Raw genomic sequence first — 17,700 nt, 5'->3', positions numbered from 1 at the left:
CCCAACACACGTCCCCAAGAAGTGAGCCAGGCAGCTCTGTTTTCTGCTGTTTATTGACAGCTGACAGTAGCTCCCTGCCCGGAACCCCCCCCTCCCCACTTGCTGGAGCCCCAGCCTGGGCCGCCCGTTGAAGAGAGGCCAGGCACACCTACCTGGGGAAGTATCAGGGCATGACAGCTGGAAAGGGCCCACACGCTCAGATGCCACCTTGGTTGACCCCTTCCACCCGCCCGCCTCGCAACCGCTGGTTTTCGGCGTTTTTAAATTCTTTTTTTTTTTTTTTTTTTTTTTTTTTAAGAAACGTCAAAGTTGTGCCCAACACACGTGGATCAGCAAACACAATAGAGGAGGCCAGTCAGTACTTTTTGGAAAGGGGAGAGAGAGGAAAAGAGAGAGAGGGCAAGAACGACCACACGACACAGCCTTGGACCATGAGCAGAAGCGTCCATGGGAACTCAGATGGGGGAGGGCAGGCTGTCTGTACGGGGCCAGCGAGGAGCCCTGAGGAGGGAGGGTCAGGCACACCCTGACACACGCCACACGCAGCCTGGCATGCACGCCCTGCACCCACCGAGGTCACCCAGCTGACGTGCCCACGCTGCACGCACGGCTCCCCCGGAGCCCAGGCGCGCCTCACACCGGCACCCTGGGAGAGCAGGGAGCCCCTCCCCACCGGCTCCACGGTGTGGAGGACACAGCCCAGCAGCGAGCAAGGCACATCCTTCGAGTTCTTCAGACGCAGAGAAGTTAGGAGAGCGAGGGGAGGCCCTAGCGGAGCACGGACCCTCCCGGACCCCAGCCTCCTGTTTGTGCTACTGGGCCAGGTGTCCTAGACGGAGGGAGGGAAGGATGGACAGACAGACAGCCAGGGCCTCTAACAGCTTTTGTCTTGAGCTAGACTTCAGTGTCCTTACAGTTGGTAAATGGTTTTCTATAGAATCAATAATATTTTTTCTTTCTTTAAATATATATTTGTTAAAGTTATACCTTTTTGTTTCTCTGGGGAAATCTGCCTCAGCTCATTCCCAATAAATTAATACTCTCGATAGCTTATATTCTGGGGGGTACGGTGGGGCAGGGGGCGTGATCCCAGCCCCAGTCCCTTGTGCTGCGCTGGAGCGGCTGGCAGAAGTCCCCAATGGGCAGTTCTGTGCTGGGCATAGGCCTGTGCTCTGCCACAGATCGGGGAGGGGGCCAAAGCGGCCGTCCGCCTCCCACTGCCTCCCAGGGCAGACCCGGCCTGGCCTCAGGGCAGGGGGCCAGGGGCTGCCCTTCCTCGCCCGCAGCAGGCAGAGCCCGGCGCGGGTGGGCGGGTGTGGCCCAGCAGTTATTGCACAGGGAGCAGCAGACGGGGACGGGCACCCGCCGGGCAGCAGCATTTACTTAGAGCCCTCGGGTCCCCTGGCCAGGCAGTCCTCCACGCCGTCCGTCCGGCCTGGGCCCAGGGGGCAGGAGTTGTGCTTGTGCAGGGGATGGGCAGCACGGGCCCGCCCCTGCCCGCCTGGCCCCCGTCGGCCCTCCGCCCTGCCCGCTCGCGCTGCGCCCAGAGGTGCCCACCCTGAGGTAAAGGTCAGTGTGCGGGCCGGGGGCCCCGGGCGGCGCGGGCGGGCCCGACGTGAGCAGCCGCGTCACTCCAGCATGGCGTCCAGCTGGTCGGCCAGGTCGTCGAACATGCTGCCGATGTCGTCCAGTATGCTGCCGGTGCTCTTCTCCTCCGCGGACGAGGGGCTGGGGGCGGGCGCGGCGTGAGCTGGCGGCGCGGGCGCGCGACACCCTGCCCGGGCCCCGCCCCTGTCCCTCACGACTCGCCCCGCCTCCACCGAGCCGCAAGATTCGACCCCCGGCTCCGCAGCCCCGCACGACCCGCCCCTGCCTCCGCGCCTCAGCCCTACTCGACCCCGCCCCCGCCGCCCCGGGCCCGGCCCCGCACGACGCGACCCCGCTCCTGCTGCCCCGGGCCCCGCCCCGCAGCCCCGCCCCGCCCCTCCCTCGACTCTAGCTGGAGCGCCGCAGCCTCGGAGCGCGCGCGGACCCCGCCCCGCACCTACCGCGCGCCCTGCGCGTCCTCCTGCCGGATCTTCTCCTCTACGGCTTGCAGCGCGGCCGCCAGGCACGCGCTCGTCTCCTCCAGCTTCTGCCGGGCGCTGTCTCCCGGCGAGGCGCCGTCGGGCGCGGCGGGGGGCCCGGCGGTGGCGGTGGTGGCGGCGGCGGCGGCGGCGGCGGCGGCGCGCGGTGGCTTGGCGGGCACGTGCAGCGCGGACGCGCCGGGGGACGGGGGCTTGGCGGGGCTGGCGCTCAGCGAGGGCGGCGTGCTGGCCGGCTTAGCGAGGGCGGCGGGTGGCTGGCGAGCCGGCGAGGGCGCGGGCGACGGGCTGGCACTACCAGACTGCAGCCCCGCCGCGGCCTTGGCCGGCTTGGGCGCCGTGGGCGGCGGCGGCGGCTTGGGAGACACGGGCGGCGGCGTGCCGTGGGCGCGCTTCACCTCTGCGGGGAGGAGGAGATTCGCACAGGGGGCGGGAGAGCCCTGCCGCAGCGCTCCGCCTCGCCCTCGAGAACAGCCCTGCGGACCCCGCTGCCCCTCAGAGCGCCGGCTCCCTGCAGCCGCCAGGGGGCGCGTTTCCCTATGCGTATCTGCTCGGGTCACCGGCTTCCAGACCCTTCTCTGTCCGCACACTACCCCCTCCATCCCCCTTCAGGTGTGGCCTGCTGCAGACACTGGCCCTTGGGTTGCTTGAATACCACGGGGCCTTCGCATGTCTGATCCTTCTGCTTGGAAGCCTGCCCCCTCTCTCTAGTGCTGGGGTGACTTTCAAGCTTGGTCACTCTCAAGCCTCCCAGAGTCCTCCGTGCATCGTGCACCTGTCTTCCCTCCAACAGGTGCTGTTATCCATGGGTTTCTGTGCCTCATCCACTGAGCAAGGTGACGAACATCCACCCTCCTCCCAATTTGGGGTCGGCAATGTTGTCCAACGGATGGGTGGATGACAGGGTCTGAGGTCTGAGCACAAGGGTCTTCACCTTGTGCTTCCCACCCCATTCCACCTGGCCTTCCTCAAGTTCAAGAGGAAAACCCCTCAGACCATGGAGTGGGGAGGGGGGGGGCTTCCCCAGCTGGCTCCCTTCACCTACCTGGGCTGCCAGGACCTGGCAGCGGCACCTTCTTGGAGGCAGGTGTGGGTGAGCCCTGGATCTTGGGAACAGGCTGAGCCAGCATGGGCTTGGGAGAGACAGGCGGCTTGGCTGGCTTCCGGGAATCCGTGTCAGGTGGGGGCAGCGGGGGAAGGTGCATCAGGTCGGAGGGCGGGGGTTCTGCAGGTGGGGGCGGCGGGGGCAGCTCCGGGGGCCCAGTCTGCTCAGAGGTCGGCCTGCGGCGCACAGTGCCCGTGCCATTCTGGTACACAGACAGTGGCGGCGGCGGCTCAGGACCTGCTTCCCGCTCCTTGGCCTTGGGCCGGCGCTTGACCGTGTCAGACTCCGTCAGGATGAACTTGACGCTCTCCTGCTGGCTCTGCTTGGCTCGGATGCGCCTCTTGAGCGTGGCACTGGCCTCCACTCTGGCCAGGGGCGGGCCCTCCCCACTCGCCTCTCCCTTGGCTGGACCTCGAGACCGCTGCCGGGTGCTCCCATCCTCCACAAAGTGGCCGTGGTCTGCAGGCCCCCCTGACTCCCCAGGCGCCCTGCGGGCGGTGGCCAGGAGTCCCGTGACAGGCCCGCTGAGGGTGCGGCGCCTGTTCACCACCTCGCCGTCAGGCCCAATGGCTTCCTTGTGCTTCACCGAGGCCAGCACCGTGGCCACCCGGCCTGGCTCCGGGCTGGCGGGGCGGGGCGTGGGGTGGCCCTCGGGGGGCCTGCGGGCTGCTCGGCCCCCACCCCCAATGGATGACAGCTCTAGCATGGCTGCGATGCTCTTCACGCTGCCAGCGCTGCCTGTGTCCACGCTGCCAGCCAGGTCGCTGGCCCGCCGGCGCTGTGCCCGGACCCCCAGCCGGCCATCCTCGGTCCCAGCCCCTTCCGTCTCAGCATCTGGCGCCGACTCATCTGCCAGGTTGGCGCTGGCCATGGCTGAGCTGGAGCGCTTGGGCGGGGGCGGGGGCGGCCCCTTCTTTCGGGGCCGCACCGCGAAGGACTGGCTGCGGTTGACGTTCTTGTCGGTTCCGGCGGGCGCTCGCACCGAGTGGCTACGGCCCACGCGCCGCTGGACGGTGGCGTAGGGCCCTGCAGCGGCTGGCACCAGCAGCTCGTCCCGCTCTGGCTCGCTGTCGGATGCCGCATAGCGATTCAGGCTGTGGGCACGCTTCTTGGGCCGCCCTGGCTCCGCGTCAGCCTCTGGAGGCAGGCACAGTGTGGGCACGGGCGGGGGGGCGGCCGCGGGCACGGGCCCGGGACCGGCCGGCCCTGCGTCGCTCTCCACGGGCTGGGGCAGCACGTAGGCAAAGCCGCGGTGTGTGGGTGACTGAGGCAGCGAACGGGGTGACATGGGTCGTTCTGTTGGTGGCAGCAGCTGCGGGGTGGGCTTCACCTTGGCTGTGGCTGGGGCTGGACCATGAGGCCCCCCCAGGGCTTGAGGGGAGCCCGGCTGGGCTTTCGTGGGCGTTTGGGGAGGTGTGAAGTGGCTGGCACCTGGCGGAAGGACCTGCCGCGGCTTGCCAGGCACCGGAGGCACACTGGCCCGCTTGACGCTGTGGCCGTGGCGGCTGGGCCGGGTCTCCTTGGGTGGGGTGCCAGGGGCTGGCCCTTCGTCCAGCAGGTACTCCTGGCTTCGTGACATGGGGCTGCCGGGCCCAGGGGGCCCGTCCCCCAGCAACTCCTGAGAGCTGCTCATGTGCCGCGCCTGTCCACCCAGGCTGGGCTCCTGCCGCACGGAGGCCCTCGGCGTCGGGGGCAGGTGGTTGGAGGGCTTCTCGGCAGTGGTGGCGGTGGTGGCGGCGGCGGCGGCGGCGGCGCCCCCCTCGGCCGGGCCAGTCATGGCAGCCTGCAGCTCACCACTGAGCTCGCTGTCCTGGAAGGTGGTCATCTTGGGAGACTGGCAGTCAGCCGGGGCAGGCTCGGGCGGGGGAGGTGACTCAATGGCCATCACCTCGAGCGACTGCGGGGCCTTCCGGCGCAGGGGTCCCCCCTCGAACTTGGCGTACTCTGCCTTCTGCAGCTCCGCCAGTTTCCTCACTGCCAGCATCAGCTTCTTCTGGTGGCCTGGGTAGGGCATGGGCAGGTCAGGCCGGGGAGGGCGGCAGGGACCAGAAGGCGGAGGAGCCCGGGGCCGGGGGCCTCACCCAGCTTGGTGATGCCGATCTCTTGTAGGTCTTCCCAGGTGATGTCGGTAATGAAGTCGATGTTCTCATAGCCGTTGTCCACCAGCACTTTGTAGTACTGGGCCAGGCCGATCATGGACAGCCACACAGCCAGGTTCGCCTGTGGAGCAGGGGACACGGAGGGCAGCCCGAGCTAGCTGTCCACACCCTGCTCGCTACTCCGAGCTTTCGGGGGTGGGGGCACCGGGCCAGCCTGGCACAGACAGACAGAAGGACGGATAGACAGGCCAGAGGTGTCAGCTTCAGAGACAGCATGACCTCAGTAGGAGCCCAAGGCCAGCAGCACACACGCATGTGCGAGCACACGCACACACACACAGGGGTGACCCTATCCTCGGGACACCGTTTGGTGGGGGGAGCAAGAACGAGCTTCCTCACCTGCCAAGGCAGCCGTGGGGACGGCACCCCGGGGGACACGCCTTGCACGTCATAGACACGGACACACGGCACCACCGACCGGACACGTGTACGCACACGGTGCATCCCAGCCATACGCGGGCACCGACACTCTCCACGTCACGCGCACGTCCTCTCGCCACTTCCACACCCTCACTGGGCACACGTCACGCACGCGTGGAACTACCCGTGATGCTCTTTACCCAGAAGCACGTGGTGGCTCCCTGAACCACGTCCACCTGTGCACACTCCCAGCTGGATGTCACTCGCCCACCAACACGCGGCACACTTGGTCACCCCTGGGTGCACAGAGCAAAGCAGGCCCGCGGGACGGGGACCTGTTCGTTGGGAGCACCCCCGAGCCGCCGACGGAGCACGCTGAGCATGAACCTGCCAGTCGCCGACCCACAGCCCTGGGGGCTCCGGGTGGCCACGGGATCTCTCCTCAAGCCCAGCCCGAGGCTCAGAGAGGCAGCGTAGATTCCACAGGCCTGGGGCCCACCTTGCGCAGGCCCAGAACCTGTCACACCACGGGTTGACGGTTAGCCACGGCACGAACCGTGGTCTGTGTGGGCGTCCGCCATCCACACAGCCAGCGTGTGCGGTGCGATGTGTGGGTGTGTGCACGCAGTCGTCAGCGGGCGCCTTGGCTATATTTGGTGCACGCGTGCTGTCTGTACACACGAAGCAGGCGGACACCCTCCCCGCGCACGTGTCTGGGTGCACACGCATCCGTCAGCACGGGGGCCTCTAGCGTCTGGGTGGGTATGCGGTGGGCAGTGCTGCGGGGTGCCAGGCGGGTGCCCGGGTGGCTGCCCGGGTGTGGAGGGATCTTTGCGGGAGCGCGTACTGGAGAGGGGCACCCTCCCGGCTTCAGGCTCCCCTTGCCCTGACGAACCCCAGAGGCTGTCACCCCTGCCCCCAGAAGGCTGGCTCCAGCACCCGTGACAGATAAACAGAGGCCATCCTCTTTTCTCTCTCTGGAGCCCCGGAGGGCAGGTGAGGGCTGTAGCCAGGGAGGCAGTCTGTCTGTCTGTCTGACCATCCTGGGCACAGCCGCTGGGGTGCAGGGAGCCTTACGGGTTTGTGCTCAGGCAGCCAGTCGGGAATGCTCAAGCCGCTGATCTCTGCGGTGATCTTCTTCCGGTGGCCTGGCTTGGTGACCCCGATGGCCGTGAGGTCCTAGGTAGAGGAGAGGCCTGTTAGCAGCAGGCTGGGGGCAGGGGGGGCCATGTCGGTCGTGACCGGCGGCCAGCCTTTGGGCAGCCCACCTCCGGGGTCATGCGGCTGATGGTGGGCAGGTCGTAGCCAGCGCTGATGAAATTGGGGGCATAGAGTTGCAGCTGGAACGTGGCGAGCCACTGGCCGACGGCCTCGGCGCTCTGGAAGACACAAGGCACCCGCTGCAGGCTCGCTCGCCTGCCCGCCCACCGGGCGTGCGTGCACCCCGGCCGCTGCGCTGTCTCCTTCTCTGCTCAGCCGAAGGCCTCGGCCGCTCGGTCTGCTGTCCGCCGGTCCCCCTGTGGCCGGGCCTGGGGCGGCCTGGCACCGGTGCCGCTCCTCACTGTGTGCTCCCCGACGCCGCCGTCGCGAGCTCCGTCAGCGTCCTGGCCTCCTCCCGTGGTCTCCACCAGAAGAGTCCAGCTGCTGTCCGTGTCATGGGCTTCCCTGACCATCCCCCCGTTCCTGCACCAGGGACACCCTGAGGTGCAGCCCCGTGTAAGGGGCTCGGGACCGGGGCCTCGGGTGGGGCGCCTCAGCACAGCACCCACACCCCCTGGCGGGTGGGCTCCGTCCAGGGGCGTGGGGGAGGACACAGCCAGCCGCTCGCACCTTCTCAGCACACGGGGCCCTGCTCACCCCCCCCGCCACACACACACACACACACACACACACACACACACACACACACCTGGTCTCGCCTCACACCCACAGCCTTCTACACGCACACACACAAGCACACGTGCCCGGCTCACCATCACCACCCACACGCAGGCACGTCCCCTGCTCACCTCACACCCACGTCTCACTGCCAGGAGGCGCTAGCTGACACACATGACCCACGCGATAGATGACAGCTACACACACAGACTGACAGACGGACAGAAGTACGGGCCTGGCCTGTCAAGGGCCCCCCGCCACGCCGTGGCCAGACCACGCAGGCTGCCCGGGAGCCCCTCCCTGCTGCCAGCCCCGGCCCTGTACCTTGCCCTCCGAGGCTGGCTCCAGCTTCCTGGGTGGCTGCTCCCCATACACCTGCCCTGCGTGGGCCGCTGGGAGCTGGGACCGGGCTGCACCTGGAGACAAGAGGGCGTGGTGGGGCCGGGGCCGCCCGGGGGGCCACCTCCTCGCCAGGCCGGCAGTGCCGCGTCCTTGCTCTTACCTGTGGAGCCCTCTGGAGGCTTGGCGGGGCCGTCCCCAGGGCTGGACTCAGAGACCGACTTCTGCGACAGGACCGTCGCCAGGAGCTGCAACCCAGACGGGATGGCTGGCCAGCGCCGCTCTGCACCCAGGCAGCCCCGGCCCTGCCCCCAGACCACCTACCTTGACCCCTTCGGAGCCCGCATGCAGGGTGTGGCCCCCACTGCTTCGTCCACCAGCCACGCTGCCCAGGCTGCCGCTGCGGTCCCCACCTGCCAACACGAGGGAGCACCCTCCGTGGGTGCCGGCCCGGCTGCTGCCTGGGAAGCTCCGCTGCCCTGCTCACCGGGGGGCCCCCCCCACGTACCTGCAAAAGGCTTCCTCAGCACCCAGATCTCCTCGGGGGGCGCAGAGGGCCCCGGTGAGCTGCCTGCCTGGGATGGGCTTGGTTCAGTACCTGCCCGAGAACCTGTGGACCAGGAACAGCCTCCTGGAATCTCAGACCAGCTGGGTCCGGGGGCCTGACATGGAGAGGGGGGTGTCCCTGGCCTGTCTGGCCCTAGCTGTCTCCAAGGAGCTGAGAGAACCTCAGAAGACCCCCTCCCCACCCCATACATTTGAGAGCAGGAGAACGGGGCAAGAGGGCCCAGGCCAGGCAGTCCTGCCAGTGGCACTGTGGTCCTGGGTGGGGACAGCAGAGGGTGTACCTCCTCTCTGCCAGGGGAGCAGGGAGGGGGAAGAGGGCCCCAAAAGCCTAGATGACACTGGGCAGGCTGGCTACGCCTCCTAACTGCCCCCCCCCCCACACACACACCGTACCCTCACCCCACCTGTCAGTGTCCTCATCCTCTCTAGGAAGTAACCCTCTCGGTGGTCCCCATCTGAAAACAATCCATGCCCTGTGGATTCGCCCCCCAACCCTCTCACTCACTCTGCACCAGCCATGCTATGCTGGCCTCCTTTGGGACCCTTATGCTCTCCTCTGCCTCAGTGCCTTTGCATATGTGAGCCCTGCTGTCAGGATGCTGTGCCTGGGGCCAGCCCCTCCCATTTCTCAGGGGCTTCTCTGAGCACCCTAAGAAGCAGGTCTCCGTCCACGTTCCCTATGGCATTAGTCGTCACGTCTGTTCGTGTATTTACGCCACTGGCCCCTGCTCCCCTCCCTTCCCAGAGGTGAGCTCCTCGAGAGCAAGAATGACGTCCATCATTCTTGGACGTCTGGGTCACCATCTATTCCTAGCGGCTGGTGCACAATGTCTATTAAATAAATGAAGGAAAAGGTGTGGGGGTGCTGATGAGAGCCGGCACGACCCCACTCTGGATCCCACACCTAGGAGTGGCCCTGCCACCCGACACACGTACACCGGCTTCCTTCGGGCCCCCAAGCCCAGGCCTGGGTGGGACTTGCCTGCTCGCTTCACGATGGCCTCGCCCAGGGACGACGGGAAGTAGCCCACCCGGTCGTTGCCCGTCCGGTTGTCATGGATACAGCCCTTCCACCGGCCATCCGGATGCTGCTCTAGGACCTGCCAGAAGAGGCGGGGGGTGGGGGGGAGCGTGCTCAGGGGGACACCCCACAGGCCCAGGGGGCGGGTGGCCCCCAGACCACCCAACTGCTGCACAAGGTGTTATGGGCGTCACGTCTGGGGTCCCGCCCACCCTTGCCCGCGCAGCCCCGGGCCACCCTTACTGTGATGATGTCCCCAGCTTTCACGTTGAGGCTGGTCAGGTCGTAATTGTTGCAGTAATCCTTGGTCGCCCGGACCTGCAGGGCCGCCGAGGCCTCTGGGGACACAGGAGACAGACCCCCCCCCCACAGTCCTTCGAGCTGGCCTGACCCAGCCCTGCCCTCCCCATTATCCCCAATTCCCCCCCGCCCCCAACCCCGCCCCGGTCCCACCTCGAAGCAGTTGTTTGATCTCCTTGCTGGCTTGGGATGTGGTGAACTGGTGCACGATGTCCAGGGCCGTCTGGCTGTAGGTGTTCCTCACGTGGGCATTAATCCCATTCTGTATGTGCCAGAGGGTGAGGCCCGTCAGGAGCCCCCATGCCCCCACCTGCCCCAGCTCCCCCGGCCCCCTGACTCACATCCAGCAGCAGCCGGACCACTTCTGTCTTCCCGCAGAGTGCGGCCTCATGCAGGGCCGTGCCAGACTTGGTCTGGCGGTTTATGTCGATGCCGGCTTGGAGGAGGAGTCTAGAAGGAGGGTGGGCGGGTGGGAGCGGGCAGCGCCTCGTGGCAGGAGCTCCGTCCCATCCCCCCACGGGGCCCCAGGTCCCAGGCCCTGAGGGTGAGCCAGCCCTGCCCTGCCTCCCGGGCAACAGGGGGTCTGACAGTGACCAACCACTGGTGCAAGTGCTGGCCTCGTGCCAACCCGTACGGCGGGGTCTCGGAGAAGGCAAGTGTCTCCACGAGGTCGCCCAGCAAGTGTCAGGGCCACAGCCTGGGCTTGGGGCTGAAGAAGCCACCCCCCCAGACCCCTCCAGTGCATCCTTTACGTGGGCGGCCGGAGGCATCCTTTGCACGCGGAGGCCTGATGGCATCCCCGCGGCTCCCTGGCTGCTCCTGTCACTAAACCGGGAGCAGGAAGCCCACGGCCGGGTCTCCCTCCCCCCAGCCGCACTCGGCCATACCTGATGATGTCAATGTGGCCGTTCTTGGCTGCCAGATGCAGGGGGCTGGTGCCGTTGGGGTCGGTCGTATCCCCCGGCCGGGGCTCCAGCAAGGCCGCGCACATGTTGCTATTTAGAAGCAGCTGGACCACCTTGAGGAGGGGTCAGAGAAGGGGGGCCCGAACATGGGGCGGGAGGCTGCAGGCGTGTCTCCCCTCCCCCACCCCAGGAGGGAAGACAGAGCAGATGGAGTCCCACCCGGCTCTCTGGGGACACTTACCCCGACGCGGCCGAACTCACAAGCCAGGTCCAGGGGCGTCTTCCCCGAGTTGTCCACCATGCATGGATTGGACTGGTGCTGTAGCAGCATTTCGGACTGTGGGGCCGCAGGGCGCAGTCAGACTCGAGGGCGGCCGCTGGGCTGGCACCGCCCGTGCCAGGGCCCTCCCCACCCCCACCCTGAGGCGTCCCTTACCACATCATAGTGACCGTGCTGGGCTGCCAGGTGCAGAGGGATGTGGCCCTCGTCAGACGGGATGTTCACCGCCGAGCCCGCCTTCAGCACCAGCTTCATGGGCTCCTTCCGGCCCTGCCAGGCCGCATAGTGCAGCGGCCGCATGCCTAGGAGTGGGCAGGGGACCCGTTGGGAGCTAGCCCTTGACCCTGGACCCAACCCAGGCCCGCAGGATACTGATCCCATGGAATCCCGCTTCCACCCAGATGGAGACTCCGGACCGACACCTCAATCATGGGACCATTCAGGTCTCTAGAGACACCACCCCTGACCTTGACCCCCTGATCTGGCCCCGAGGTCCCTATCAGGCCTTGCCTTTGTTGTCCTTGATGTCCACAGCAGCCTGGGCCTCCAGCAACAGGGTGATCAATTCTGTGTTGCCGTTCAGGGCCGCGTGGTGCAGGGCGGAGAAGCTGCAGCGGGCGACAGGCATGAAAAGGCAAGGACCCGGGCACCCCGGCCTTCCGCAGGAGCCCCCCTGGAACCCCTTGCCAGCCGGGCATCTCCCTGGCTGAGAACTCACCCATCTGGGTCCTGGAAGTTGACATTGATCTTCTTGGTGGAGCCCAGGAGCTCTAGGGATGGGAAAGTGACAGTGAGGGGGACTCTGCCCAGCCCCTCCAGGGAGCCTAAGAGCAGGCAGAGGGTGCTGGCTAGCTCTCTGGCAGGCTCAGAGCCAAACCTATCTTTAGTCTTTAGCCAGAAAACATTTCATCTCTGTCCCCTGCACTCAGCTCCAGGTACCAGCTTTTGGACTGAACTAAGGTGTTGGTAAGTTCACAGAGCCAAAGGCTCCAAGCCTGTCCCCACCGGGGGAAGGAAGCCAGAGCTGTGCACCCACACAGGAACACACATGTGCACATGTACCCCCTCCCTTGGGACGCTGGCTAAGCACCTGCCGATGGCGGGAGGGAGAGAGCCGGCACAATCTGTTTCTCCAAAGGACCCAGATGGGGCCGGGGGTGGCCTGGGAAGGCTGGAACACCCGGAAATGGGGGTATCTCTGGGGGAAGATCTGCATTTTCAGGGTGCAGCCTCCCCCCATTCCCAGCCCTGGGCCTGCCCGTGTGGTTGAGTCCCACCTGGCAAGGCAGGAAGGGGAGGCAGGCTGGCGGCCTGGTGCCCCTGAGTGACGACACAAGCATGGCCACCACATCTACAAGGGCCCACTTGGGCACTGGGATCAGTCTGCCTGAAGCCCGAGGGGCCCAAGCCCTCCCTTTGGGTCCCTAGTCTCCTCCCGAACCGCCCCCGCCCCCAGGTCCTGGCCTCCACCAGCTGACTGTCAGAGGAGGGGAGCCCACCGAAACCCTCCCTGTGGGCTCGGTTCCAGCCGGACTCAGGCCAAGCCCCTGCCTGTCTGGGCCATGGTTACATAACCCATTTGTGGGTCAGTCGCTCTGTGAGGGAGGGGCTGGCAGGACAGAAGCCCCTTTGTCCAGGCCCAGGACAGGGATGGAGGCAGGGGCCCCCAAGAGCAGGAACCCAAGGGAGTCGAGTCACAGAGGGGCTGCTCCAGGAGCTGCTTGGTGACCCACAACAGCCCCCACTGCCCCAGCCTTGGCTCTCAGCCGCGGGATGCATGGTGTGAGGCCTCGAGGGCCCACAGAGCCTACAAAGTCAGTAGGGCTCAAATTGAGAGTCTCACTGGGCCCTTACTAGCCCTATAGCCCTGGCCTTGAGCTCAAAGGGGGCTAATGGGGCCAGCCTCATAGGCTTAAGTGTGCGTCCACCCTTAAAGCATGAAGGGTCTGGCAGAGAGTCGCCTCCATAAGTGGCAATTACTAGTTTTAGCTCTGTGGGAATCCCACCCCCAACCTCTCCAGCGAGGGGTTTCTCCTGCACAGAGTAGAGCAGAGCAGAGGCTCCTGGGAAAGAGGCGTCTCCGCTGCCCCACTCCCGCCCTGCTCACACACTTTGGAGCACTGATGTCCATCTAAGGTGGCAGCAAAGCCACCCTCCCCTCAGTGGTCCAGGCCAAAACCTTGGAGTCAGCCCTGAGCGCCCAATAGTGTCTCCATCAGCAAGTCCTGTTTGGCTCCACCTTCAAGACGACCTCCGAATACACTCGGGGTCCTATTATTCTCCCCACGGTCACTGTCACCACCCTGACCAGGCCAGCATCTCTCAAAGGATCGCTGCCATCACCTCTGCACTGGCATCCCCACTTGTACCCTGCCCCTCAGTCTGTCCTCTGTACCACTGAGGTCAGGGGGACCCTGTTAGAACATCTCACATCCCATCGCTCCTCTCCTGAAACCCTCCAACAGCTCCTGTGTCCCTGGGGGCGAAGACCAATGCTGGCCAATGGCTCACAGGACACGGCCCTCCTGCTTCGCTTTGACTTTCTCATCAGCCCTCTTCCAGCCACACAAGCCTCAGTGATGGTGCTACAGCACACTGGCGGCCCCTGCCACAGGGCCTTTGCACACACTGTGTATATGGTGGAGGGGGGCTGCTTTCCCCCCATTTATCCCCATGACTCTCTCCCTTATGTCATTCAGGACTTTATCCAAATGTCACCTGCTTGGAGAAGCCCCACCGGGCTCCCCATCTAGAATGGCAACCCCCTTCCTGTCCCTATCTGTTGTGTTTCTCTCTCTGGCCCCTATCAATACCGCCTAATGATTGTTGTCTGTCTCCATCACTAAACAACACGATCCAGAAGGATGGGATTTTTATCTATTGTGCTCAATGCCATATCCTTGGTGGCAGAAACAGTGCGGGGCCCATATGAGATGCTAGGTAAATCGGTGCCGGAACAGATACCCTGGATCCCCAACATTGCTGTCCCGTAGCACCTGCCCCCTGGGGGCCATGCTCAGGATGTTCTCTTCTAGAACGCTCTGCCCAGCTCTGATGTTTGCTCCCCCTTCTCGTTAATTCCAAGGTAGCCAGGTCTCCCCACCCCTCTCACCTGGCCACACCTGCAGGCATTGAAATTTTAGAGGGGCTGGAGGTCAAGGCCCCAGAAGTGGCATAGACACCAGTGGGGAAGGGCAGTCCCCATCAGGAAGACCACTCCTTACACGAGGGGGGAATCCCGCTGAGGTCCCGTCACCCCCTCCTCGCTGCAGGTCTCCTCAGAGGGGAAAGTAGCTGGAATTGGTGGAGGGGAGCCCGAGATCTTGGAGCACCCCCGATTCCTGTGGTGGGCCCCGGGCTCACAGGGAAGTCACACAACCGAAGCCTGCCTGGGGTTGGGGAGGTGCAGTTCACAGAGACAGGCGCTCTGTGGGACGCTGGAGCAGGCACGGCTGGAGGGGCCTGAGAGGCAGGGGAGAAGGGGGCAGGTGGGGACGCAGAGGTCCCCCTTCTCTGGTCCGCAAGGGCCCAAGTCCTGCAGCCTCCACGTGGCCGATGTACATAAACTGCGCCCCCCACCTGCCTCATGTCTTGGGCTCTCCCAGCTCTGGTCACCCAGTCCTCTCACCACTTTCCTGGGACCGTCCCTGCCCTTGAGGTGGGCCCCAGACTCCAAACTGCAGAGGCCCAGGCAGGGGGTGGGGGTGGGGTCTCAGCCCCTCTCGCACGCTGCCCTTGTGGCCTCCCTCCACCCCTGCCCGGATGCTCCTCCAACCACAGAAGCCACTTGTCTGCCAGCCCCACAGAGCCACATCTGTCCCCTCTAGGGACGCAGTCCTGGCCTCTGACGCCAGCACAGGGCAAGGCGCTCTCTCACCTCCCTAGGTCAGGCAGGACCAGGTGGTCTCCCCCCTGCCCCCACCCCAGGCAGGGAGCTCTGGCCGGATACCGCAAGGAAAGTATTAGTGGGCCAAGGTGAGACGAAACAGGCATGTTGGTCTGTAGCGCGCAGTGAATTCGGGGAAGGGGAGGTGGGGCCAGAAGAAAGGGCACAAGGCCAGCCCCACCCTGGCATTCTCCCTCCAGAGCACCGTCTCCTTCCCCTCAAGGACAGCCGCTGAGGGTCCCGGTGCCTGAGCGTGTGAGAGGAGGCTTGCTTGGAGGCAGACCCTGGGGCAACACTCAGGGCTTGGGGTGGAGGGAAGGTACCAGAAGCGGGTGGAGGTCACAAAAACAACTATCCAGGGAAGACCTCTGGAGTCCGGGGGTCCGAGAGAGCACCGCTGGATGCCCCCCACCCCATGGCCCAAACTCCAGCCTGTACTTTGCTGAATCAAAATACATCTTACTCCAAAGCAGGCCAGCGTTGCCATGACAACCGAGCTAATTCATGGAGGGATTTCTCTGTCTGATTTATTACGCCCGCCCCTGTGAGTCAGAGAGCCCAGATACGGGGCCCAGGGCAGGTGTCTCTCCCAGAAAGCAGACCATGCAGGGACAAATGCGAAGATCCAGGTACAAGTCCCCACACCTTCCCTGGACGGCCCAATCTGATGCCCCCGCTTCCCCTGAAGCCCGTCTGGGGCTGCCTAAGGAGACAGTCACAGCACTTCCCGAGCACGTATGAAGTACCTGGTCTTCGTGCGTGCTCCTCCGTGAGGCAGGGACCAAAACCGCCCCATCCTACAGATGAGGAGACTGAGGACTGGAGAGCCGGAGTCCTCGGTTCCCAAGGTCGCGTGACCACTAGGTGGAAACCTTTACCTTGCCTTCCCTCCCTTTCAATCCCTCCTTTCAATCCCTCCACCTGCTTTCAAGGCTCTGCTAAGGCTGCCTCGGCCTAGAAGCCCACCCCTTCTGAGCCCTGAGGCCGTGAAGCTGACCCCAACTAGCAGACCATCCCTGGGCCTGGAGAGCACAAGACAGAGCCAGTCTGTATATATGTGCCCTGGGTTACCTACAGTCCCTTGGGGGGGGGGGGCGGGCGGGGGGAGATTGAGGCACCCAGACCGCACGTGCCACCCTGCAGAGTCCTGCCCGCGCCCGCACAGGTGCCCTGACACACTGACATGGCCATACGTGCGCAGCCGCACACCCAGCTGGTCCACACACCCATCCATCCATCTCCGGTGGCCCCCGGGGAGGCTCTGGGCTGAGCTGGGATGAGTGCTGGGATCAGGACTCCAAGCTCCCAACCTTTCCCAGGGGCCCTCACAGCGCAAGCTCAGGATGGCCACTGGGAGCCCCCTCCCCCCACTGCCCAGCCCCTTTCCCAGCAGGGAAGCCAGAGAGGACCAGGGTCTGCGGCAGGGTCTGCACCTGCCTGGAGCACAGGCTTGCCCTGGGCTGGGCGACCTTGGGCCTCTGCTCCCGCATGAGTAAATGGCCCCCAGCCGGCCATGCCTGGGCAGCCACACCCCCAACATGGTCCTGCCCCCCATTCCCTGCAAAGCGTGTTATTAAACATGGGGCGGGGAGGGGGTCTGACAGGGACTGTCAGTCCTGTGGTGGCCCCTCACCGCCAGGGCCCCCTCCCTCCCTCCACGGTGGGGAAGCGGGGCGGGGGGGGTGGGGGTGGCATCTGCCTCGCCCTTTGACGGCCCAGCAAAACCCTCCAGCTGTCAGCCCGTAGCCCGGGAAGGGAGGGGACGCCTGCGGCCAGGTGCCGGCTGGTTGGGGGGGGGGGGGGGCTGGGGGACGGGCCGGAGGCGGGGGTGCGGACCGAGGGTCTGGGCGCCGCTGGCCCCGCCCCGCCCCCGGGGACCCGACAGCATCCCCCGCGCCGCGAGGGGTGGGAGGCCGGCGCCCGAGGTGGCCCCCGCCCGCCCGCGCCCCCCGCACTCACTGGCCTTCCCGGGCCGCGGCCTCTGCAGCAGCCTCTGCGCGGTCCCCACGTCCTCCGCCTTCACCGCCTGCACCAGCTCTTGCTCCTTCCCCATGGCGCGGCCGGGCCGCAGCGACGCGGCTGCGCTCCGTGCGCTCGGCGCGGCTCAGAGGCGGCGGCGGCGGCCCCGCGGCCCCGGCCGCATCCTCCTGCCTCCCCCGCCGCCTCCTCCGCCGCCCGCGCCCGGCGCGGTCCTCGGGCTCGGGCTCGGGCTCGGGCTCGGGCTCGGGCTCGGGCTCGGGCTCGGGCTCCCGGCGCCGAGGGGCGGGGAGCGCGTCACGGGCGGGGGGCGGCCCAGGGCGGGGGCGCGGCACCTGGCGCCGCCTCCCGGACGCCTGGGTCCCCCTCCTGCGGCCGCTGACCTCCGTCCGCCCGCGCCGGCCGCGCGCCCGGCTCCTTGGCTCCGCCCCTACATCGGGCCCCGTGCTCCCGAGACGCCCCCTCCCCACGTGCGGGCCGCGCCGGCCGCGCCGGCCTCTACGGACAGCCCGCGGCCCCAGGCGACCGCCAGGGGCTGGGGACGGCAGCCGCCGGGGGTGGGGGGGCGGTGCTGGACACTGAGCCCCGACACGGCGGCGGCGCGAGGCTGAGCCCGAGAGAGGTTTCCAGAGGCTGCGGGACCCACGGGGCGGGGGGAGGGACTCGGAGGCAGTGGGCGGGCGGGGACCCGGGCGCCGAGAGACCCGGGCACGGGCGGCACGGGCGGCACGGGAGCCGGCCTGCCAGAGGCTGTCAGACATTTCTGGCCCGTGGTTCCCGTGGGAGGTGTCGAGGGATTGTGAAGAGGAATCTCCCAATAATGAATTCGGTGTCAGGGA

General features: G+C 66.4%; 1 protein-coding gene across 2 annotated transcripts; it reads right to left on the bottom strand.

The window, feature by feature from the left end:
• Positions 1-35: 35 nt before the first annotated feature.
• CASKIN1 (CASK interacting protein 1) lies at positions 36-17,005 on the bottom strand. 2 transcript variants are annotated; one of them, XM_043560909.1, is made up of 20 exons: positions 16,844-17,005; positions 11,717-11,768; positions 11,509-11,606; positions 11,155-11,300; positions 10,960-11,055; positions 10,701-10,831; positions 10,155-10,263; positions 9,967-10,075; positions 9,757-9,851; positions 9,475-9,592; positions 8,434-8,535; positions 8,250-8,338; positions 8,089-8,173; positions 7,911-8,002; positions 6,977-7,087; positions 6,786-6,887; positions 5,271-5,409; positions 3,130-5,190; positions 2,049-2,484; positions 36-1,728 (listed from the first exon to the last, which is right to left on the bottom strand). In XM_043560909.1, exons 1-20 carry the CDS (start codon positions 16,935-16,937, stop codon positions 1,629-1,631), a joined length of 4,365 nt encoding a protein of 1,454 aa, XP_043416844.1. In that variant the 5' UTR covers positions 16,938-17,005; the 3' UTR covers positions 36-1,628. The 2 variants fall into 2 exon arrangements, with proteins under 2 accessions (XP_043416844.1, XP_043416845.1); XM_043560910.1 differs by lacking the exons at positions 6,786-6,887; positions 6,977-7,087.
• Positions 17,006-17,700: the final 695 nt, after the last annotated feature.

This window comes from Prionailurus bengalensis, chromosome E3, assembly GCF_016509475.1.
Source record: "Prionailurus bengalensis isolate Pbe53 chromosome E3, Fcat_Pben_1.1_paternal_pri, whole genome shotgun sequence".
NCBI lineage: Eukaryota > Metazoa > Chordata > Mammalia > Carnivora > Felidae > Prionailurus > Prionailurus bengalensis.
Note: the sequence above shows the minus strand (reverse complement) of the source record. Positions and strands in the feature narration are given on the sequence as shown.

Bases quoted from the DNA above. Each gene is read 5' to 3' on its own strand.
- CASKIN1 (XM_043560909.1), bottom strand. From the start codon at position 16,937: ATGGGGAAGGAGCAAGAGCTGGTGCAGGCGGTGAAGGCGGAGGACGTG. The intron at 8,003-8,088 runs GTAAGAGCAAGG...TCTTGTCTCCAG, and splicing joins GCCTCCAGAGGGCTCCACAG to GTGCAGCCCGGTCCCAGCTC. The intron at 7,088-7,910 runs GTACAGGGCCGG...TGTGTCTTCCAG, and splicing joins AGCCAGCCTCGGAGGGCAAG to AGCGCCGAGGCCGTCGGCCA.